This window comes from Mustela nivalis (assembly GCF_964662115.1).
Source record: "Mustela nivalis genome assembly, chromosome: 9".
NCBI classification, from domain to species: Eukaryota; Metazoa; Chordata; class Mammalia; order Carnivora; family Mustelidae; genus Mustela; species Mustela nivalis.
In genome coordinates, this window is record NC_139028.1 from 8,019,640 (window position 1) to 8,044,460 (window position 24,821).

At 42.6% G+C, this 24,821-nt stretch overlaps 2 protein-coding genes across 7 annotated transcripts in view; one reads left to right on the forward strand and one right to left on the reverse strand.

Annotated features, from left to right (window-relative positions):
• Positions 1–398: 398 nt before the first annotated feature.
• On the reverse strand, positions 399–13,813 carry ANGPTL5 (angiopoietin like 5). The gene is made up of 8 exons (XM_082683992.1): positions 13,668–13,813; positions 11,933–12,077; positions 10,213–10,316; positions 9,636–9,729; positions 7,431–7,531; positions 5,684–5,804; positions 3,346–3,531; positions 399–776 (listed from the first exon to the last, which is right to left on the reverse strand). The coding sequence occupies exons 1-8, from the start codon at positions 13,761–13,763 to the stop codon at positions 457–459; spliced, it is 1,167 nt and encodes a 388-aa protein (XP_082540118.1). The 5' UTR covers positions 13,764–13,813; the 3' UTR covers positions 399–456.
• Positions 13,814–18,649: 4,836 nt separating this feature from the next.
• CEP126 (centrosomal protein 126) overlaps positions 18,650–24,821 on the forward strand; it is a 95,558-nt gene continuing 89,386 nt past the window's right edge. For 3 of the 6 annotated variants that reach the window (XR_014298927.1, XM_082683965.1, XM_082683966.1), the window contains exons 1-2: positions 18,650–19,047; positions 23,252–23,371. Coding sequence is in view for 4 of the 6 variants with exons in the window: in XM_082683965.1 (XP_082540091.1) it covers positions 18,920–19,047; positions 23,252–23,371 (248 nt within the window). In the remaining 2 variants the exon portion in view is untranslated. The remainder of the gene's footprint in view (positions 19,048–23,251; positions 23,372–24,821) is intronic. The other 3 variants (XR_014298928.1, XM_082683964.1, XM_082683967.1) reach the window with 1 other exon arrangement.

Consider the following 24,821-nt stretch of genomic DNA (forward strand, 5'->3'; position numbering starts at 1 on the left):
GTCTTTAAACTGGATATATATATTAGTCTGCACTGTCATACCTTATAACAGCCTTCAGTAGAAATTATCTGTGGATTATAAAGTTAAGTGTTTCTAATGAATACAGAAATAACTGTGATACTCTCTGCTATTTTCCTAACCATCTACTATAGTACATGTGCTTTGAAGAGAAGGGACAATTCTTTGAAAGGACAGCAGACTCCAGGAGGACAAGGTGAAATTCCCTTAAAACAAATTTTAACGGATTGTTAATGCACTTAGTAGTAAAAGCATACATTGAGCCATGTTTTATAAAACTCTACAAAAGTAAAGATTTCTAATTAAACCCTTAACACCTAGATGTCACCTATAGTTAAATTTTGGCTGAAATGTTTGGAACAGTAAAAAAGAGAAACATGTAAAACTCCCTCTGTATTATCAAAAATATCTACACAATGCACACAGTTGGAAAGGAGATTACTTAAAATAAGGATAGTAAGTTCTTCTGATCTTCATTGAAACAGATTTGATCCTGACGGGTGCGTCATTTTTGGTCCAGGTGCCCCACTGGATTCCAGCCGCAAGCGGTTTTCCAGGGAAGCGATGAATGCCGTTTAGGTTCGCTAGACCACACTGACTGAACCACCAGCCGGTGTTGTTCCTCAGGTGACTACAGCTTGCCACGGACTGACCCCCGACCAGGCACATGGGGCGACAGCCATCATTATCCACGTCCGATGTGCTGAAAGGCATGGCATTTTGGTTTTCTTCTTTTCTGAAGCCCCGGAAGGCGTCGCCTGGGTAAAACAGATTTTGTTTGCATGAGTACACTCAGACACACTTCTTGTCCTTTTAACTGACCTTTATCCAACCTGTTGTTACAGAGCTTCACATCTAGAGCTAAGGTTTCAGTGATTTTCTGCTGCGTATCGGTATGAAAATCTCTCCTCCAGACTGCAGTATAGCAGAATCTGGAAATGAGTTCTGCAGCAGGACAGGCATCTGTCAGTGGATATTTTATATAAAATCACAATCCAGTTGGAAACTTTGGCTCTGGAGACAGAGTCAGATCAGTGAGGCCCAAAATGATGCTGTAGAAACCTGTCATTCTCTGGGAAAGGGTCATATGGTACTTGGTTAATTTAGGAAAAAGAAACAATAATTTAGGGAAAAGAATAATTTCTATAATTTCTGTGCCTTCAAATCCCACATTGGGTATAGAGATGACTTACAAATAAAATCCTTAAAAAATAATACTATAATATAATATAATATAACACAATACATAGGTCCATTTTTAAGAACCAGCCCAGGCAGGGCGCCTGGGTGGCTCAGTGCGTTAAAGCCTCTGCCTTTGGCTTGGGTCATGATCCCAGGGTCCTGGGATCAAGCCCCGCATCGGGCTCTCTGCTCAGCAGGGAGCCTGCTTCCTCCTCTCTCTCTGCCTGCCTCTTCACCTACTTGTGAATAAATCTTAAAAAACAAATCTTAAATAAATCTTAAAAAAAAAAAAAAAAGAACCAGCCCAGGAAAACTCACTGCCATGTTTCCTTTGAGAGAATACTTAGAACATGACTGTTTTCTCTGAGAACCCAAATAAAGCTCTCTCAAGTTTTAGAATCAGAATATCTGTGCTCCTGGAACAAGTGAGATGCTCCAATGTTCAAATTCCTTATTTCTATCTTTGCTCTGAGGTCAGAACCAAATGTGCAGCTCCCTCCACCATGCACCTGATCACACGTAACCCCCCGGTTTTATCTATGTTTTTATCTTTATGTTCTACCAACACGTTTTCTTTACCTCGACTGGATTATGTGATCATCTGTTGAAAGTCTCTTCACCTTATTGAGAAAATACAGAGTATTTTCTGAGAGCAAGTCTGAGGGCTCTGTGACGAAAAAACTTGCACCGTTATAAATCGTATCCTCAAGACCCTAATCCAATAGAGAAACCCACAGAAACGTCTCCTAACATAACAAGGTCTGTACTGAGTTTTCCTCTTTTACAGATGCAGCATGAAAAACCACATACTGTAACTCTCGAAACTTTTCCTTCTATACCGAGATTGGAATTTCAGACTGTCACCTAATATCCCAGGGCTAAGCCCCCTTTGGAAGTCAGGGACCCCAAGCCTGCCCAGTCCTTCCTGACGCTCAGCCATTTTCCTCCTCGGTGCTTGGCCCAAGCGGCTGTCTTTGCCAACACCCGCTGGCCAGAAGGCCCGTCCCTTCTTCCAAGTACAGATCAGTGGCATCAAGAGCAAGGATGCCACCATCTCCGTCTGTGGATACAAACACCTGGGCCCAAGCTTCCTGAATCGGTTCTGCAGTGGTGTTACTTTTTTTTTTTTTTTTAAGATTTTATTTATTCTTCAGAGAGAGAGGGAGAGAGAGCGAGCACAGGCAGACAGAATGGCAGGCAGAGGCTGAGGGAGAAGCAGGCTCCCTGCTGAGCAAGGAGCCCGATGTGGGACTCGATCCCAGGATGCTGGGATCATGACCTGAGCTGAAGGCAGCTGTTTAACCAACTGAGCCACCCAGGCGTCCCAGGTGTTACTTTTGAAAAACCTCCCCACGCTGAATTTCACATGACTCCTCTTTAGAAACTACCCCTCCTGGATGCAGTCAGCTGGGATCCCCCTCTCCCTCCGTGAACCCCCGAAGCTCTGTCGATACTCAGTATTCCAAGTTTTTGGTGTTCTTTATCCTCCCACTGGACCGTACTCAGTTAAAGACCTGGGAACGTATCTCACTTCTAAATATACACAATAAACAAGTGCCACGATAAGTAAGTTAGGAGAGCTGAATGGGTATGAACCCAAATGTAAGATCTCAGCACCGTGTCATAAATCTGACATGAAGAATTACATTCATTTGGAAATGAGTACATGCACCCAAGTATAGTGGGGGAAATAACCCACTGATCGAGTTGTCCCATCGACCTGGCTTCTTGCCCTGGCTCTGCTGTGACGAGCTGGGACGCGGGGGCAAGTCCCTTAACCTCTCAGGGTCTTCAGCTGAAAAGTGAGAAGAACGGAGATCGGCTCTGACACTCCACCATTTCCAAATGCCGGCCTGTCAGAACGTGAAAACATCAGCACTTCCTTCCCAGCCTGGCCCACTCACTCTCCCAAAGGGTCAACTGCAGCCACACACGGAAAGTAAGTTTTAAAGAATAGAAGCTCTTCAAAATCATGGGGTAGTTCAATGGTCACAGCAGGGCTTCAGAACTGCGTTGTCTCCTTTCTAATCTGCTCGTTACCAGTTATATGTCCTAGATCAAGTGAAACGCATTACTCTGTCTTTGCCTGTTACTGAGTCAGCTGTATTTAAATATCCTGCATGATTTGGGGAATAAAAAACTTACCAGCATTTCCTGAATACCGTCCTAAGTGCATCTTAAAAAATCTTGTTTCGTCTTCTAGCCAAAAGTTATCATATGACGCATATGCAACGGTGTCATCTTCCGATTCCAATGTAATAAACAGCATAAAACTGGTATTTTTCTGATTTACTATATAAAAAATCTTTTTTAGTCCTAGCCAAAATTCGCCTGTTAAAAAAAAAAGGTTTTTTTACATATTTTAATCAACTTAGAATAACCTTCATTATTGAGTATTTGCTGTTGTTCAGTTTTTAACACTGAAATGGCTCACATAAATTATTTGAGAGACCAGATGGTCCTCACTCAAGCTATCAGTGTTTGCCTAATTTACAAAATATACATAGATGTATATGTATTTGTATATGCATACTTATGCATATACATTTATATGTGTATATATATGCATATTTGTATATGCATCCATTGTACATATAGATGTATATGTATTTGTAATGCATCCATTACGCATGCAGTGCGCAATGTGTGCGTGTATATGTAAGTGTATGTATTATGTGTGTGTGTACACACACACGCACACACATACAGCCCTCCCGCTTCTACTTCACCAGACTGGGGTAACTAGACTTTTATTTTTATCTCACCAAAATAAATTCAAAAATCCACTTAACGTCTAATGAAAATTTCAAGATTTACCTCGAGGTACATCCACGAAAAAGCTGCTGACATATTATGGCAGGTAACAAAATGATGTGTGCCCCTAAATGTTGAGTTTTAACCTCCAAATCAGCAGCTCCTAAGGAAACATTTCCTGAACACACTCAGCTGAAATTCTTCCTTCTGTCCTGCAGAATGATGCTCTGTGAATAAGCGTCTCTTCGCTAGAATGCAGTATGTCAGCTTCCGTGAATAATCCTGTCATGTCATGTGATGAATGAAAATGCCTTCCAGGAGGAATGAGGAAACTCAGGGCTGGGACCACAGGCTCCCTGCATGGTCTAGCCTCGCTTGGGCTTTGGACCTCCCCCTGCCCACCTTGGCGTGGCCTCTGCTCTGACATACTTTCCCCCCAATGAATCCTGAGGTGACCGAAGGAAGGACAGGTCTAGAGGAAGCCAACCCTGGAGAGTGGGGGGCAGGAGTGACCAGCACTCACACCATGGAAACCCTGGGTAAGACGCCAAGTTCCCCTGCAGGGCTGATGGGGGCGCTCTAACTGCACACCCTCCAAGAAGTGAAAATGGCCCTGAAGGACAGGAAGGAACGGGATGGACCACTTGGTGTCTCCCGTCCGTGACACTCCATTATACTTGTCCTCACCATCTTGCCCCTCTACCCAACCCCTAATTTGAGTTTACAATGTATTTTCCTTAATCCCAAGTTTATTTTTTAAACTATACCCGGTACAGCCTGTTCTCATGAGATCCACCTGCCTGAAGACCTTTGTCTCAAAACTCAAATAATTTCTCCTTAGAAATAAGCATCAAGTGAGAAGGATGACAATTCAAAGCTTGTAGATCTAGGGATACTGAAATCAGGAGGTAGCCCTTGCCAGAAAACTAGAGGCAACACTGAGAAAATACAGTATCTTCACCAGCCGCCTTCGTAACACTTTATGACATGTGACGTCCTTTCTAAAATCATCAGCGTGCAGTTGGGATTGTAGCAAGAGAACTGACACCGCCGCTTACTAAATCCTTGGATGATGTTATTACGGGATGTTACAGCTTTTAAATTAGAACAGTAACTTAGGATAACAGCATGAAAGTGGTCAAAATCACCTGCAAAACTTCCAACTAAGTTCAAATTCTGCAGTGTTCGGACATCCTGGCGTTCCCATCTGCCCACGAAAGTAATGCCGTCACACAGCATTATGTGAACGGATTTTGCAGTGTCCTCGGGGTGTACAGTTTTCAACCATTGAGCACAGGGAGTTTTACTGACATTTTTATAAAGTATTTCTCCCGGGTCATGTCATTTGAATTTGTACCACTGTGCACCTCAATTCTCCCTTCGCAGAGACGTGCCACTCAGGGCAAACATTTCAAGGTTCACTACAGCCTAGCCCGCCCATTCAGTGTTTCATTCTACAAATAGTTGTTGAGCATCTACTGGAATTCTGCTAGGGACAGAGGAAATACTTAATAAATACCCAGGTTACAACTTTCACTCAATGCCCACCTAAAGATAAGGATTTCCAGATCCCAGATGAAGACCCACTCATTCTAAGTAGTATGAATGAAGAGAAAGTAATTTGAGAGAGAGGATATGCTGTTTTTGCTAATGATCTGACCAACAGAGGTACAGTACACAGGTGTCATGCCGAAAAGAAGGAAAAAAAAGAGGAGAACAAAAACTCAACCTAAAAGATCACCAAATCCGTCCAGATAATCACACCAGAGCCTTTGGAAATCAACGATCCCGTCAACCCTTTTCTGTATCACAGTCCATCCACCTCCTCGGTGGTCCATGTCACACATTACCTGAAACAGACCCAGAAAAGGCAACAATTATATACCATCATCTTCATTTGTTGACATGAACCTCATGCTCCACCCTTAAGCCTAGAGAACAGGAAGAGTGTCCCACTGAAAGTTTCAGTGTAGTTGTATGGGCCTCATCTATTCAGATGTAAATCTCTAGAAATAACGCTGTTTGTCGTAAGCAAACGTGTGGTTAAGCTGATTGCAGTCCCTGGGGCAGCCATCCGTCCACATGCGAAGTGTCGGACTCTCGTATTCCTCAACGCTGTGGGTATTTTTCAGGTGAGCGGTAATGCTACCAGTTCTGCTGTAGCAGAACGAGGTATCTGCAAATTAACCTCTCCTTTCACTGCTTTTTTAAGTGTCCATTAAATATGCCCATGCACCTATCTTTGATTATTCTCTTCTCCAACAGCCCAGAGGCCCATGTTCAGACTGGAAGCTGCACACAGAAAGGTGTGACCTGGGCCCCCACCTCGCCAGCTGTTTCTGGCTGCACCTGTCAGTGCCCCCGAGAGGACAGCTGAACAGACCCAGAGAAGCGACCTGGGAAGAAAATCCAAGCAAGCATCCTCATCTGAAACTCCCTGCACACGCAGAAAGGCAGTGTGGAGAAAGTAAGGGAATAACACCTTCCTGCAACTCGGAAAGGGATTGTGCTTCCCACTCTTGACAAAAGTAGAAACCTTCCCTCTCCACCTATGGTTCAGGCTCATTTTTGAATCTGTAGGTGAAGCAGGTTAGGTAATTTTAAAAGTATTTCCCACCTACACCCCAATTTTTGGACATGTTGGCAATAGATTATAAAATAATGGCAGTAAAAAAATAAATAAATAATTTAGTAATTTCGGGATGAGAAAGTGATAGTATCTACTCAGGAGAAAAATCACTTTATTGTGTGATAAGATTATCAGTAAGGTGTGATAGTGACATCATAAACTTCCTTATGTACAAAGGAGTAATCGAGAAAAATTATATATAATTTCCATGTTATTGTATGTGTACTACTAGGTTAATATTATACTATGATATTATATATATCCTGTCAGTAGCAGTAATTCTGATAAAAGTCTCTTCCAGAAAGCATAATATAGGACTACTAAAGGTAGACAGGAGGGTAATTTATCTAGTTGGTTTTAATTTAAAAATGGTTTTGATTTAAAAAAAGATTTTCTCAATCTGTCTCACACTTTAGTGAAAGGTTTTTTTATAATTATTAATGTCTTATATAATCACATAAAATCGTTTGTCACCTTCAGGTGTAGAAAGTGAAATCAAAGTTCCTGTAGCAAGTTCCGTGGCAGAGCGCGCTACTTTCTGATACCCACAGCAGTTAAAGCAAGCATCTGCCTACTGCGACGACAATATAAGCTCTTAACATTGAATGGATTTCTTTCAAAGAGCACAAACATGAAACTTCAAACGGAAAAGGGAAAGACTCTCAAGCGGTTTCACAGGTTCCTGGTTTGGGCAAAGAATTTCAGAACACCGAAACTTTGCAACTGGAACTTCTACCTATTTGTACGAAAATTTTCAAGAAAAAAATATTGAAACAATTGAATTCTTTATACTAAGTAAGCAGATTGGCTGCTTATCCTGTTTCATATGATAAAGGAAAAATTTTACCTCAAACGGGTAACTAGATCCTTCCGGGTAAATTATATACAAACCACTTGGGGTTTTGGTGACAGAACCAATGGTATCTTTAATATCCGTACAATCTAAACCTAGAAAGGTAAAATCAGTGAGTTAGGGTATTTTCAAGGACACATTTAAGACTTAATTAGTTTACTGGAGAGATCTGACAGTGCTATCTGAAATTATAATTTTCACTAATGATATGATGATTTTACCTTCTTAGAAATGAAAGATGATTTTGATTTTAGAAATCAGGAGAAAATACACGCAAGAAATGGGATTAAGGAATTCATTCTGCTATAACTCTGCCCTAATAACATCGCTGTCAGTGATTAGCACTCCATACTGCTCTAGTGTTCATTTCGAAACCACGTTTATTTAATATACTTTATAGTTACATATACTCTCACCCAATAAATAATGCTCTTTCCGGAATCTAGCCTTCTTTGGGGGGCATAATGTGTAAAGGAAATCTATATGAATGGGAAGGAGAAACCCAAATGAATACATAGATTAACGGCAAGTAACACATCCTTGAGCACTGGAAACTTCAGAGACACTACGGGGGGAACCGCCATTACAAGGGCCAAAGCGAGAGGACAGGGAAATCACTCTCTCCACCAAGAAGAAGTTATGCTTGAGGCCAGAGCCTGCTCTGAAGCCAACAGTTAGGACTGGAACACTTGATAACCATCATCTGCAAAGATCCCACTTCCCAGGGGACTGTAAGTACATTATGTGGATATGGATATTACATTTTCTCCTAAGATACTTTGTAGTATCTTTTATAAATGTAATAAAATAAACGCAACCCTTACACTGCTAATTACCTGGAGAAACAAACACATGTGAGCCTGAGACTCCAAAACCAGAAGCCTGGGTGAGAGTCTGAGCCCTACCCCTTCTCAGGCAAGAACCCAAGAACCCGTAGCTAGGTCACGCAACCCCCTTTCTTCTTCTCTCATTGTAACAGTACAATCTACTTCACAGTGTTACTCTGGCGATTACATAGCAGGGCATAATAGAAAGCACTTAGCACAGTGCCTGGCAAACAGTACTTCTTCAGAAAATGTTATGTAGCAAAAATCAGCTGTTAACCATTGTTTGCTTCCCTCTTTATTTCCAGAAGACATGGATTTGTCGCCTTTGTTCTAAACTGCAAAAGAGACATTTGTACAGAAGCTCACACTCAGAGACAGGGTAGGTGTCCACAGCAGAGGACTGGTCTGGGTGGGAACACGCTTCCCCATCGCCACCCAAATAAATGTGAGCATATTCTTTAGCTTTTTCTGGGCTGCATGTTCCTCCTCTGATGATGGCCATCCTCAGAGCAAAGCCTTACATCATCTTACGGTGCACCTGGGAATATTTGAAGAGCTTTTGGACACTTGCTCGTGTAATCCTTGTAACAACTGTAGGAGGTAAATGCTCTCGCCGGTTTGCTGGTACAGAAACCACACGAGGCAGGGGAAAGCGGGTGGTTTGGCCGCGGAGCCCACGCTCCTAACTACATGAGACATAACAAACCAATTTAAAATAAAATAACACGCGGACGTGCCCGTCCTACACCTGACACTTAGGAGATTCTCCGCATTTGTCTATTCCCTCCCGTTGTGAGGAAGAAAGACCATACCCTAGCCCTCAACCATATTTACTTACTCGGAGCTCTGCTAGAAATTCATATTTATAAGATATGATACAGTATTTTCCTTAGAAACCCAGGCCTCTAGGAGTTACTATACTCTATTTGTATACAAAAAGCTCTACATGCCACTTCATTTCTGTCTTTAAGTTTCTTTTTCTTTTCAAATTTTACACTCCAATCTGAAGTACTTGGAACAGATTAAAAATACTCTGCACACGTGGAAAGAACCTGAAACCTTCTTCTAACTAAAGATTAATCATGAATGAAACGTAGGTCAGCCTAGGAAGGACGTCCCTGAAACCGTGGGGTTTGCAACAGGCCCGGGAGGTACATTTGGCTGAGCGCGGGCCTTCAGGAGCTGGAAAACCTTCCCACCTGAGGGCAGCTCATTGCTGGGGCTGGATCTGCCCCGACAAGTAGGACACCCCCAGTCTGTCCGGTAAAGCAAGCCGTGTTTGTAAACACGTCCTCCAAAGGCACCCAGCCGGCAGGGAAACTTGAAGCAATTAAAGGCGACTAGGTAAAGTCTGAAACAGCCAAGTTCTCACCATGCGACTGCACCGGCCTGTGAGGAAAAGGTTCCAGCGGCCTTCGGAGGACTTCTGTGGTCAGGAGGAGGACCCGGTTCATGAGCTCGTTAACCTGAACACACGCGCGCGCACCTTTAAGCATTTTATACTCAAACAAAACCCCTTCCGCTGAATTCTACAGCGGGTCTCCCCCAGCCTCTTACAACCCCAGCTCTGCGGTCTGTAATAATTCCCACGGCCCCCTGCCCTCCACCGCGGCCCTGTCCCTGCAGCAAGGCCAACAGGGTCCCTGCAGGTGTGGCCGCCCCGCCCCGCCCCGGCCGGTGAACAGCCCTGCAGGCCCCCAGCCTGGCCCTTCCAGCTCCCTGCTCGCACCGGCGGGGCTCCGGGCGTGGGTGCGGGGTGCCACTTAGGGCCTGCGTCTGCCTGTTCCCCTCTCTGCACGGGCTCCTCGTCCGCCTGAGGCTCGCTACCACGCCTCTACCGGAGGAGGTCCTGAACACGTCCGGACCTGAACGCACGACGGAATGAGCCGCTGGGCCTCTGACCACGTTGGTGACGGGTGCCCCAACGAGGCGGCCGTACGGATCCGTACCTGATTGGATAAATAATCCAAGGAACTCTGTTGCTCGTCCATCATATTTCTTAGCAGCTTTTTGGTACTCCGGGTGTAGGAAACAATAGAATTTTGCAAATTTCCTTAAATCATAATGAAAAGTGTTTGCTAAATATTAGATTGTTAGAGAGAATAGAGTGAAAGAAAGATCATGAATTTTACGTGATTTGGGATAAATATGTAGACACAATATCTCAGTCTATCTAAAGACTCCAGTTAGTATAATTTTCAGTTAACTCGGGATTAACAAAGACAACAACTGTCTTAATATATTTTAATGAAACTGTTCTAATAGTTTAGATGACCCCCAGATAATTTAAGCTCATGTAACAGAGGGACAACATTCTGAATATTAATTGTCACTTCATAAGATGAGAGAGAGAAAAGCAGGAGGTCTAGAAGTTCTCAATTCTTACCACATAGGAACGTAAAAAGCAATAATCCATATCATGCAAGTTAATTTTCAAAATAAATCTTTCTCTTAATTTGTTCTATTAATGCTATATATATTCATATAAACAAATAGCAAACACAAATATACACCAATATTAAGTCTTAGTTGAAGTTTCAGTTGGTTGGTTTCTGATTGAACTTTTACTGTATATTTCTTATATATTTTTCTTTTTTAAAGTATTTTTATTTTAAAGCAATCATATTCTTAGAAGGGTTGCCGGAGCAGTACAGATAACCCGAATCACTGGAGAGCGGCTGCCACGATGTCCCTGCATATTCAACCTGTACTTCCTCCACAAAGACGTTCTCTCCAACACAACCCTCAAAATCGGTGACTATGCATCCAGGACTCGTACTTCCCAGACCAGTCACGGTGACAATGTCCTTTACAACAAAAACATCCACATAGTACTGAACGACGACTTTATTTCTGTTCTTGATTTTTACTCTCACAGCAGAATCGGTAATACCCCAGCTTCATCCCACTTTTGTACTTTCCATCTCTCGCTTTCTGTTAGATTCTTCCTGGATGTAGACATCTGTCCTAAGGGGCACACGGGCCACTCAATCACCGCTTGAGAAACCACAGATGCTCATGTTGCAGCCCATAGTCTGGCCTAGGACATGCCCCCTGGAGGAGCTACCCAGAGCATCACCCCCTCCCTTGCTGATCCCCCTTCTTACATCTCACAGGTAATAGACCCTGGAAACTCCTGCACTGTTGCTGAATAGTTTTAAACAAAAATCAAGACGTTGGACGTCTGTTTTTATGGTTTGCTACATAAATTTGTAGTAGACCTATTAGAGCAGCTATTCCTCCTCAAAACTAAGATGCAATTTCCTAGTGGCTCAGAGGGAAGATTGAAAATAGCCATTGGCAGATTGACAACATGCCCTCGGTGCCCTCTGCGGGCAGCAGATGCCACAAGACTGCGTACTAGAAGGATCCATTCGTTCAGTCACCAAATATTTACTAAGCACCTACTATGTGCCAAACACAGAAAATCTCCGACTTAGGGTGATCAAGATATATATAAAATGACCCAAACACATCAAGGAGGGCACGTGACATGCTGGATATCACACGCAACTGATGAATTACTGGACACCACATGTGAAACTAAGGACACTAATTGAATTTAAATTTTTAAAAAATGACCCAAACAAAGCTAAGGTCTATTTCCTTCTATGTATACCCTGGAAATAATAAACCATATACCTTATAATTGTCATTTTTAATACTTACTACACATAAAATGTTTTTCTTCTCGCGTGATTTTAATTTTATCATCACATGACTCCTCACAGTCTCCCGTATAAAGAGTATCATCACTTTTACTCTCATCTTTTGCATCAGATACACCTTCTACAACATTCACTGCTGGAGAATCCTTTACATTAAAAAAGTAGAAATAAGAAAACAATATATGAAGTACATTCCACAGACAAAAGTAACAAGAAGAGCACATGGAAAAGATGACATTTCAGGACGTACACAAGGATGATTGTTAGAAAAGGAAACAACAATGAACAGGTTAGTTAAACTTCCACAAATAAGCCTTATGGATAAATTTTAGGGAAGAATAAAAAGTATATGTTAATTCAGTATTTTTGCTCTGCCTTCTTCCTCTCTAATTCCTAAAGGATATGTTCAGGGTCTACTTTCAGTAGTGGCTCCGTGGCCTGGACCTTGAACTTTGGTGTGTTCCCTCGCCCAGGAATCCCTCCTCCAGGCATCTGTCTGGCAGTCTGAAGGTCCTTAACCAGGACTAAAAAGGTTCCCTGAGATATCTACACGTCTATGCCAAATGGACTTTCTGCCAGCAGCTATTAAGAATTGGGGCCTCGGGGAGGGGGGATATAAGGAAGGCATGTTGCAATAAGCTAGCTAGCTACAGATTTGAAAGGTCAAGTTCTCACTGATTTGAAACATATCAATGACAACGGTTAAAAAAAAAAAAAAAAAGAAGAAGAAAGAAAGAAAAAACAACCACGGAATTTTGCTTTGCAAAATCAACAACAGATGTCATCTTGGAAAGTCAACCACAGCTACCATTCCAAATGTATTTATTTCTGTTGGTAAATAGTGGTTTTCCAATATGAAAAAATTCTTTGGTAGAAGTCACACAGATTTAAATAACTTCTATTAAGAAAATAGTAACAAGCTTTACCTTCCTTTGACCTGGATATTGAGAGAAAGGTTAAGAGCTAATCATATTATAAAAGATATTTGTCCCAAAAAGACGTTGCCATTTTGTTACATTGACCTATTTTTAACTTCTTGCTCTTTCCCCTCTCCCCCTGTAATAACCGGCATATAGATGTTTTCAAACACGTGGGTGACAACCACATTTTTTTTTATCTAAATAAGGTTTTTGAATTTTTAGTATTTTAGAGAATGGTGTTATTAATATTTGTGTGGCTTTCCTAAAATTTATTCTTTCTTCAACCTTGGAACTTTGGGATTTCGTATTTATACTATGGTAAATACATTGTATAACATTTTAAAATTATAAACCAATATTTGAATATGTACAGATTCAAATCCCCATCTACCAGAGTATTGCGTATACCTTATTAGTTCTCACAGTTACATTGTTTTAAATAAGTTTCTAATTTCCTAGGTAACCGTTCACAAGGCTGTATTTGAAATACAAATGTTTATAAAATACTCATTTTTTAAAATAGCAAAGTGAATTTTTTATTACCTATCAGATAGTTCCTTATCAAAGTTAACCCAAAAGTTGCTGGCTAGTTTTTAACATAAGCCTATAATTTCTTTAAAATTTTTTTCATTAGCCATGTGTTAAGTGTCAGTCCTCAGTTTTATGGTTTTTTAAGTTTAAAAATAATCTCATTTAAGCTGTCTCAGCATTTCTAATTAAACTCTTTAATTTTTCCACGATATTCAAACTTCTAGTATATCCCGAAAACAATATAATCATACTTGCTAGCTAAAACAATATTGCTGAAATTCTTACCGTAGAATGATGTACACGGATACCTTGTGTAACTTCTCCACAAATAAAAATAAATGTATTTAAGAATAAAAGTGAAGCTTGAGGAAGATACATCATATTCTTCTTGAAGAAATGAAAAACTTCTTCAAGTATCAGTCCGCTCTCTGTGGAAAGAGCTGCAGTGCATAGAGTCTGCAGTTAAAACCTTCTGGAAGGTGTTCAACAAAAACAGAAGCCAATACTTACTGGTTTCCATGCCCTCGTTTGAAACAACACCCTTCGTATGAAAAACAAGGTAGCCTGTAGGGATCCTGTCATTTTCAAGTTATACCAACCTTTTTTTTAATGACTGTATGCCTGCTGTTAGAATACAGGCAATAACTAGGTAAATAAGCTATTAGATAAAGCATGAATTTATAAGCCCATCTAATGTTTATGAGTTGGGTTTTGGGGAGTTTGGGGGAAAAAAACACCTTTGATAAAATATCCCTCAATAATTGTAAACCAGTTTGCATAAAATAGTAAGGAAGTAGACATGAATGATGGAGCAGGAAGAATGTTATATTGAAATTATTTTTACAAAACACTAAGCAGAAATTTAATCAATGTGGACATCCAGGACACCTAACTCAGTATAAAGCAAGCTTCTCCCTGAACTTAGCTATCAGTGATGGTCATATTAATCACATAAATGCCAAATATCTAGGACTCTGATTCGTATGTTTTATGTCGGTGTTACTAAAACTTCAGAAACTCTGAATGTCGGGGAAGTATTATTGAAAATTCCTGCTCTCTGAGAGCTAATAGATCAATGAAGGTAATGAGTCCCCAAGAAACCCCTTTCATGATTCCTTCTTTTCATAATATACACATGCCTCAATATTCACTATATTAAAATAAAATAAAAGGATCCAAACCTTTCCTGAGTCTTGCTCCCTGTTCCAGATATTACATTCTCCACTCCCTTCCCCAGACAGAGAACTACTGGGCACCAACAGCACATAGTGTTTCTGGGGCTGATAATGCTGACGGGCTCAGTAGGCACTCACATGCTGATTAATGAATTAAATCTTCAAACAGGGCACCTGGGTGGCTCAGTGGGTTAAGCCTCTGCCATCGGCTCAGGTCATGATCTCAGGGTCCTGGGATTGAGTTCCAAGATGGGCTCTCTGCTCAGCGGGGAGCCTGCTTCCTTCTCTCTCTCTCTCTCTCTGCCTGCCTCTCTGCTTACTTGTGATCTCTCTCTAAAAAAAATAAAAATAAAAATAAAAAATAAAAAATAAAAAAATAAAAATAAATAAAATAAAATCTTCAAACAATTATGTATCCTCTGATGGTCTTTCCTCACCACCCACTATGACACCCAAACGCTCTTCCTCTTCCTCTCACAGTTGCTCCAAGGGACAGCACAAAGTGGCTGGGAGGACCAGCTCTGAGACCAACTGCCTGGTTCCAATCTTGTTCCTGCCAAGCCTTCGCTCTGGGATCTTGAGCAAAGATCTAATGTCACTATAGCTTAATTACTTCCTTTGTAGAATGAGGTTTATGCTGGAGATTCAGTGATTTAATCTACATAAGCACTCAGCACGGTACCTGGGAAAAAGCAGGGGTGACCATTATTATTACTATTTGACTTGATCTGTAATGCGGTTCTAACATTAATGACAACGTCAATGACCTTTATAATCTGTATGAGGCATTGATGAGCACTTAGCTTTAATCTGTGGTTGAAGTCTTACGAAACTGTAATGAATATGGCAGGATTTTGTAATTTTAAATCAGCCAGATGTTAAAATTCTTTGTTCTTTCATAGCTTTCCCAGAAGCAAATCCAGGAAATTCTTACCGGAGCAAGAAAATACTTCAGCAGAAGATGGAAAAAAAATTGGTCTCAGCCAAGATGAAAGTGAAAGCTCAGAAAATGGTCCCTCACAGGCTGCTTTGCATAACCCCACAAGGTTATCACAGTATTCAAGTTAGGTAAGTTATATGGACATGCTTTGTAACCACAAAGGGGTTATTATTGTTTCTTTTGTAAACAGAACATCGTTAACAATTTATGAGGCGTGTTAATGACGTTAGATGTCTACCAGGCATCTCCTCCCTAGCTCATGTCTGAAGCCCAAATCTTACTCCTTCTACTTTCAACCTGTTCCTCCCCATCTCAGTACGTGGCAGTACCCTTCATCCAGTTGGTCCAGCCCCAAATCACAGAGTCACATTTAGTTCTTTTTTCACTCACATGAAACACAACCATTTCACCCCCTTGCCACAACCATTCATCAACACCTCTTACCAGCCCAAGGCTTAAAATTCTGAACACTTCTGGGGCGCCTGGGTGGCTCAGTCGGTTATGTGACTGCCTTGGGCTCGGGTCATGATCCCACGGTCCTGGGATAGAGCCTCCCGTGGGCTCCTGGTTCAGTGGGGAGCCTGCTTCTCCTTCTTCCTCTACCCCTCCCCCCACTTATGCTTGCTCTCTTTCCAATAAAAATAAAATCTCTATAAATAAATAAAATTCTGAACACTTCTTAGCACCTCAATTACCATCATCTTACTCCCAGCCTCCATTATCTCTCACCTACTATAACAACACTCAAACTAGGCTCATCATGTCGAGTCTTATCAACTATGGTCTAAGCTTTCCTACAGGAGCTAGAGGGATTCTTTTTAAAGGTTAACTTAGGTCATATTATGCTCCAGCTCACAGCTCTCCGATGACTTCCTCTTCATCTGAGGTTGGATTTTACACTGATTCCTTGAATACCGTATCAACCCCCATTAAACCTAAGGTACATCCCCAAAGCAGTTTTCCAATCTCGTGTGTTAGCATACTTCCCTTCCCTCACCCTGTTCTAGCTGGTGTCTTCCTGCTGCTCTACGAACACAGCAAATATAATTCTGCCCTCGGAGCCTTTTGTGCCAACTGCATCCTCTGCCTGTAATATTCTACATCCAACCCTCTGAATAGCAGCCTCCTTTCTTCATTTAGACTCTGCCCTAATTTCCTTTAATCAGAGGCTTTCCCTGAGCACCATCGCTAAAATAGAACTCTATCAGTCTCTAGCCCGCTACAGTTCTCCATCTTTCCTCAGAGTACTTTTCACTACCTCATATATTCTGGGGGGAGGGGGGAGAGAAAAATGACTAAATCGGAGCATAGGGATTTTGAAGTTTTGTTCACCACTGTATCCCCAGGAGCTAGAAAGTCTTTGGCACATTCTAGATGCTCAATATACATTTCCTTAATAGAAGAATGAATTATATACGTTATAAAAGAATGTATAAAATATTTACAAAATAAAAATATTATTTAACATATACACAGTGTTATACTGTGGTTTTAAAGTACAAAAGAATTAAGCATTATACTCAATTCAGATGTCTCTTCTGACAAAATATAGAGATTTAGTGTAACATTCTTTTTTTATTGCTTGAATCATACTTGACTTTCCTATCAAGAGATAAAGTTTACAAATGCCTCAAATTATCTATTTTCCAAATATCTAATCTTAAATGGTCTTTTTTTTTTAAATCTAGGACTATACAACTTAAATATATGTGGAAACTTGATTAATATTTTGAAGAATTGAAAGGTTTAAAAGAAAACATACTGTGATTTAAAAAAACTAACAACACTGTGTTTAAAATTTATCTTTTTCTTGGTCATCATTGCAAAGCAACATTTGAATGAAGGATAATTAATATTCATGAACATTTCTAGGCACTTGAGAAACCAAGACGTGCTTCCTAATGCTAACAGTCCATGCAACAAAGCAAGAAGGTGCCTAGTAATTACAAAATGCCCAACTAAGACGACAGTGAAAGCTCGACTTCGAGGAAGTCTAGGCAAGTCTAACTACTCTCACCAGCAAATCCGGTCTTCTCACTTTTGCGTGCACTTGGCAGTGCCAGCTTCTCTTACTCTGTTTGAAAGACGCCCTAGAGAACAGTAGGAACAGAATCAAGGTCCACGCCATGGCTAGGCCGGTCTAAAATTTGCCAAGATACCTAATGGTCTGTGTATACACATTTAACCTTTCTTTGCCAAAATTATATATACTCTATATTCTTGGCATTGTCCTGAGTATGTGCATTGTGCGTTCAATCCAAACTGGATATGTTGTGGTACTTTAAAATCTGTCACCAGATGACATTTCAATCTGGGTCACTGCATCCAACTTGGCAAAATCTGTCTTAAATAGTTTCAACGGGAAAGTTTATTTGACCTCTAAAAATGAAATTAGTTCACAAAGGCAGAGACATTTCAATGCTGGGCGAGCGATTTTTATTGGGTTTGTGCGTTCTGCTTCCAATCCAGGAGATCCCCCCCCCCGCGCCCCCCGCCACACCTGGCTGACACACAGTCGGGATTTATATGTAATTTCCTATTGAGGTCCAACCACAGTTTTCAGCCTTTTTTCAGATTTTCGCTTGCAAAGCCATTACGCGGACGGCTCAGAAGTCACCGGGTCTGCGCCCTTCCCGCAGCCGCGGAGCTCCGCGCTGTGCGTGGGCGCACCCCCGCCCCTGGAGATCTCCGACTTAAATAGGGGCTCCTTCCAGGCTGCCGACGCGAAGACAGGCTGTGTCCGAATCCCGCAGCGCGGCAGGCCGGCGCGCGAGCTGGGGCAGGGACAGGGCGAGGAAGAGACCGCGAGGGGCCGGCGCGCGCCCGCAGAGGGAGGGAGCCGCCCAGCAAGCGAGGGGAGCGCGGGGTCTGGGGATCCGGACGTCCCCCAAGACCCCCAGCTCGAACCCCACAAGCTTCGGTGGTCCCACCGACAATCCCTACCCTCCTACCCTGAACGACCCCCGCGGCAACCCTCTCGCTGCTCGACACCCGCACAACACCCTCGGGCCCAGGGAGTGAGGACGGAGCCAGGGACCCGCACGCCACGCCGCTCGGGGCTGCTGCGCAGACTCGTGCCCGCGAGGCCGGGCCCCGCCCACGCCGCCTATTGGCCGCCCCGTGCTTGGCCCCGCCCCACGCCCGCCCCCGCGCCCGGGTTTCCGTCGCCAAGGACGCGGCGTCCGTTGGTTGCCAAGATGGCGGCGGCGTCTGCGGGGTCCTTGCCGCCCCCTCCGCCCGTGCCGGGCAAGGTCGTCGCTGCAGCCATCGCATCCGCCACAGCCACCACCGCAGCTGCACGGGAGCCGGGACGGGCGCGGCCAACCCCTCCGCACCCGTGACGCGAGGCCTGAGGGACGGAGTGGAGCGGGGGAGCGAAGGACGCCGGGGCTGCCATGAGGGAGGCGGCGCTGAGGTGAAGGATGCTGGCCTGGAGGCCTGGAGCCCGGAGCGTGGGCGCTGGACGGGGCCCCGCGTCGTCGGACGCCCGCGACGGAGCCGCCCTAAGCCCCCGCTTGGGCCGCGGGCGCTGCCGGCCTGCCGCCGACCTGTATCCTTCCCGGGGGTGGTGGCCTGGGTGGTGGCCTGGGCGGCGGAGCCTCGCCTCCCGGGATCCGGGACGTGGGGCAGGACGGGCGGGGGGGTTCGCTGTTCCTCCGCCGGCCGGGTCCGTCAGCCCGTCCGCCCCCTCCCTCTCCCCGCCGCCGTCCGGTCGGTGCGCGCCGGGCCTCCGCTCCATCCCGCCATCGGGGTCCGTCCAGCCCGGTGCCCCCTACCCACCCTGGCCGGGTCCGTGCGCGCCCCCGACCCCACCCCGCCGTCCGGTCGGTGAGCCCCGTGCCTCCATCCGGACTGCGGTGTCCTCCCCCGCGCCGGGCGTCGCAGCTAGATGTCCTGGAACGTCGGAGCACCGACCGGCATGGCGCCCCCGGTTCACCGTGCACCCCCGGTTCACCGTGCCGCGGGGAGGGAAGAATCCCCCAAGGGCAGCGTCTCCTTGTCCTTGGAGAGTCCCAGTTAGCAGGTTAAGCTGGCACAGCCGGTGGGTTCGCGGCGTGGGTGTCCGGCTGCTCGGGGCCGCCTTCCCCCCGGGAGCTGCAGCCCCTTCGGAGCGGCGGTGGCTGCGCCGCGGAGAGCTCAGAAGGAGAGCGTTCGGTGTGCGCTACACGGGAGCGTGTGTCCCCCTTCTGAGGACGCTAGGACGGTGAAAAGTCGCGTGGGTGCTGTTGTGGGCCGGGACTGGCGGTGGCCGGCGGTGACTCCGCGCTCACTCCGGCGGCGGAATGCGGTGACTTCTGTCTCGGCTCTGCCGGTGCCCCTAACCGAGCCCCTTCCCCCAGCCCCGCCCCCGCGCTCGGGCCCCAGGTTCTGAGAGGCTGCGCTTTCCCTGCCGGGGAGCAGAGGCTCTGACAGCCGTGCGGGCTCCGGCCGGCGCTGTGCGGGGTTCTGGGGTGCAGACCCCGGGACAGTGAGGGCGGCGGGTGTGGTCGGAGCTTCCCCTGGCCCTGCGGCTGCTGCCGATGATGGCTGCTGTCACCAAGCCACCACCATCCATGCCGGCCCCTGATGGTCCCCAAAGCTGTGCGCTCAGACGTGTGTTCTGAAGTAGATGAAATCCTTGCATTTGGATTTGGTCTTGTTCCCCTGACATTGTATTTTCACGCACACTGAATCCCTGCTACACCGACCCTGATTTAGTCTGAATTGGAAAGGAGAGAAGCAGGGTCAATGGCTCATTGGCAGTGTATCTTTCCATCATTTTCAGGAATGAAATGGTCATAGACTTCACTTTAAATTTATATAGAACACTGGTTCAACACCAGAGAAAATATTTGTGAATAGAATTAGTAGTATCTCAAAGGAACAAAAGCAAACATTAATTCCAGAATTGTAATCATGGTTTCTTGTAAAGAAATACATTACTAAAAATACACCTAAATACTACATCTATGGTTAAAATTAAGCAAGTTGTAAACGACTATTTCAATAGATGCCCAAGAGGCATTAATGAAATCCAACAAGTTCTGCTAATATGTGTTTGTATATATAATATATGTAAATATGTACCTACATATCTATCTGCTAGTTTATATATAAAATATATAGAAGTTTAAATTGGGATAGAGGAATTCTTTTTGAACATAGTAAGGGCTATGGCACTAAATCAATATCATATTACTAAAAAAAATATATTACTAATTGGAAAAACACTTAAGTACCTTTTGGAAGTATTTGAATGTTCTTAGTGTCTGTGATGTTTTCCACTGGATGCCTGTTAGAGAGTACGAGCTCAGATTTATTGGAAAAATAACTAAAAAAATGAAAAAACTTTAGTCATGAAATAAGCAAGTGCCTTGGCAAAATTTCTACATGTAATTTCTGAATATGAATCCAATTTTCAGAGACCATCCAGCTTTCTGTTGAAGATGTTTTCTTTTCTCCAGTCAGAATCCCCTGAATGGAAACACTATGAAAGAACAAAACCCTATCAAGTTCATCCAATTAAAATTAACTAAATTTCCATCATTTCACTCTAGGATAGAAATAGAATAAATTTTCTTTTAACAAAATGTGGAAGATCTCTCATGGTCCCTTCACACTGGGCCTCTTTTTTCTCATAAATATCTCCTCTCCTCCCCTTCATTTTTATTGGAGCGCACACCTTGCCTGTCCCTTCTCTACCTCATTTGTTCCCCATTTTTGATGACCTGCACTTTTCTCCCACCCACATCCTTGGTCCTTTGCACCCCTGTTCCTCTTCCTCAACCACCCGAAAACTAGAGTCCTACTTCTCTGCTCCTTCACTCGAGTAATAAAAATGCTGTCAGAGAAAAACCACGAAACATTTCAGACTGGCTTCACTCAGATGCATGGTTTCCAGCTTTCCCTGAACAGGAATAGGGATCTCTGCTGTGCCTCTTGATGCCCCGTGCCAGATCTTTATATTTCCCGCAGCTCTCAGTAGACTGTCTTATTACTACATCATGAGACAACGGACACCAGGAAGGCTCTCAGGTCCCTCTTCCCAAACAACACAAATCCACATACTACCAACCACCACCCTCTGCCCCTAACCCCATCTTTTTTTCTAAGCTCACTGATGGGCTATCACTTTTACTATAGAAGATGAGTCTATTCCCCTGTGTCTTATTAATACAGCCTTTTCCCCCCTTCCTCTGTACCCCCAGATTATAAATTGTCCCACCTTATAATTTACTTTGAACTTATAATGGCATTCTCTCCCTCCAGCCTAAAAACACGCTCAGGTCTTGGCTATCCTTAAAATGAACCAAACTAACAGTCAAACCCTTTGATCATAAGAACCCTTTTAACTTTATTTTAGTATCTCCTGTCTCTGTATTCAGAAAAAAGAGTAGTCTAAATTCACTATCTCTACTTTGAGTCACAGTCGGTACACATTCCAAAATTAAGCTAATAAAATGTAAATATGAAATTGTAAAAGAATACTATCAGAAAGTAGAATTTCATATTTTTCATGTGTTTGAAGGTATAGTAAGTTTACCTTTTGAAAGGAGAGAAATTTTAAGGGAAAAATGTTTCAATGGTGACTCATTAGTTTAAAATTTAGTGGAAGGAGAAATTGTATAAATATAATGATCTGGGGAAAATATTTAATACTATAACATTAATATTATACTATAACTATAATATTATAATATTATAAATTAATATCTACACTATCTCTATTGAATTTATTTAAATTCTTTTTTTAAAAAATCAAGTTCTCAATAGATGAATGGCCAATGACTGTGAGCTAACAACTCACCAAAGAGAAAAATAAAAATTAGTAATCATACATGGAAAGTAGTCTATTGTGCTAATACATGTATAATGAAACATGGTTTTCTACATGGTCTTTCTAGGGAAAAAAAATACTATCCTATGCTCATGAGGTTTTGAAACATAAATGCATTTTTAATGACCTAAGTTTGTATAAGCCTTTTAGAAACCTATTTTTGTCTATAAGGCACCAAAACTATAAAAAAAAATGCATATATCTTTTGTCCTATGTATCTATTGCAAATTTTCTGCAAGGAAATTGCTCAGTGACATTTTATTAAGCCATTATTCTATTTTAAGCACCGTGCCAGGCATTGGAATTACAGAAATATGGAGGAGACATGTACTCACAGGATGTACTCATGACAGTATCAGGTCATCCAGTGAGGGTTTTCTAGAAAAGGGGAGGGAACTGCTCCAGGTGGCCCTGAACCATGAGTGGAGTTGGCCAAGCTTGTGCTGGGAGACGATGGCATGATGTGCTGTGGCTGGTTCTGTTGGTATCTTCACGTGTGGGGAAGTGCTGAGAATTGAAGTTGAAAATACAGACCAGATTATAATGCTTTCTGTACTAGATCAGGAGATTTGGAATTTATCGTGACTGTGACAGAGAGCTTTAAGAAAACAACAAAGAATGAGAAATGCAATCAGATTTGCATTTAGCAGGTTTCGTGGAGGTTCATAATGAATGAGAAGATATGTATGCAGTCTCCTTATCGGAGCTCATGATGTCCAAAGTGAGATATATGTTTGGTTCTAATACCGAATCAGCTTTTTTTTTTTTACACAGAACATTTGCTGGTCACATACTAACACTACTGTGTACATCGATTAGTTATTGCACAAAAAATCATCGCATCCTTAGTGCGAGGCCGTAATCGTATTTATCGGGCAGCACTGACACTCATCCCTGGAGGTAAAGCCGTTGTCCTTAACTTTTGTGCTATCATTAGAGATATGAAAATGCATCTGGAGAAAAATCTAGAAGAGGAGCGTCAGATATTACTGCAGCAACAAAAAATATGTCGAATTCGAGCACGTAAATATTTTGTGGAATCAAACCGGAGAAAAAAGTAAGTAATTGTATTTTCTTCAGAAGTGTAGAAATTCAGAGTCATTTTAAGTTAATAGTTTCTCTACTTTGTAGCATTTTATGAACCTAAGTCATGACATTGCTTTATCTGTAAAACGCTGATCAAGATTTGTGTGCCCTCATGAATTTTCTTACTGTGTCTCTGCCTAAAGCACGAAGGTGGTGGTGTGCTCATTCCACTGTGGGGGCCATAGCAGCCTTTCTTGTCACAGCACTTCTTGTTGCACTGCCATAGCATGGCTGAAAAATGTGCTGTCTTCCTTGTTTTCTGTATCCTTTCACGGTAAGTTAAAAGATGACTAATTAGTGTTTAGTCTCTAATGGAATGTAATTTGATTTTAATTTACTATGCACTTCTATATAATTTTTCTAGATAGCTATGCTCATTCATCCCATCAGAAAATGGGGGAAGATGTAAATAATGGTGGAAATAGGTTGCAAAGAATATCGTGACTACCATAAAAAAAAAAAAAAGAAAAAGCTTTCTAAGCTGAAAGCCTAATAAAGTAGAAGTATGAACCATCCAGTCACTGCTCACCATTTTTCCAGATTTCTTTGAATAATTAGATTTTGTTTTTTAGACAAATTGTTAATAATGTTTTCGCTACCTTGTCTGTATTTCGTCAGTACATCAATAGCACATCCCTAGAGTGTATAAACTGCATCATTGGGCATATGTTGCAAATCCCATTGGGGGAATACAGAATTGTTTACCTGCAACTTTTTTCTGGCATTGTATTTCTCTTTAGGTTAACTCTTTCATCGTCTGGTATAGTTGAAGTTACTTAATGAAGCTTGTATTTGTGTCTTACTGTTTTTTCCTACCCCTTATCTCTGGGGGCACATAAAAGGCACATGACAGGTGTTCAGTAAAGACACGTAGTCATATGTGAATCAGTCATGGGCTCTGGAGTCAGAAATCTAGGTTTAAGTCCCCATTCCATGAGTTAGAGCAATTTAATCTCTTTGAGCCTCGGTTTCTTAGTTATGATCAGAATTCATAGCATCCATTTCAAGGTATTATTATGTAGAGCAAAAAGGTAGTATTAGGAATAGTTGAAAACGTGGAAAATATTTATCACACTGACCAATAGTGCTTCTTCCTTAGTTTATTTATTGAATAATAATTATTTGTCAATTGTGTGTTTTCTAATAATTAAGCTACTTTGTAAAATAACACAAAGTACCTTCCTGTCTTCTCTCATCAAACACTTTTCTCTTTAAAAAAACAAAATTCTAATGTAGAAAGAAGACAAATTTTGGTTTAAAATTCTAAGAGGCAGAACATTTTCCAATATAATTTATGTTTTATTTTTCGGTTACCCTACAGTGCTGTGTAAAGACACTTTAAAATTTCTTTTTAAAGCTAATCATTTTCCTTTTTAAAAGGGGGCCAAATTATTTGTGCACTTCCTAATTTCAGAATATGT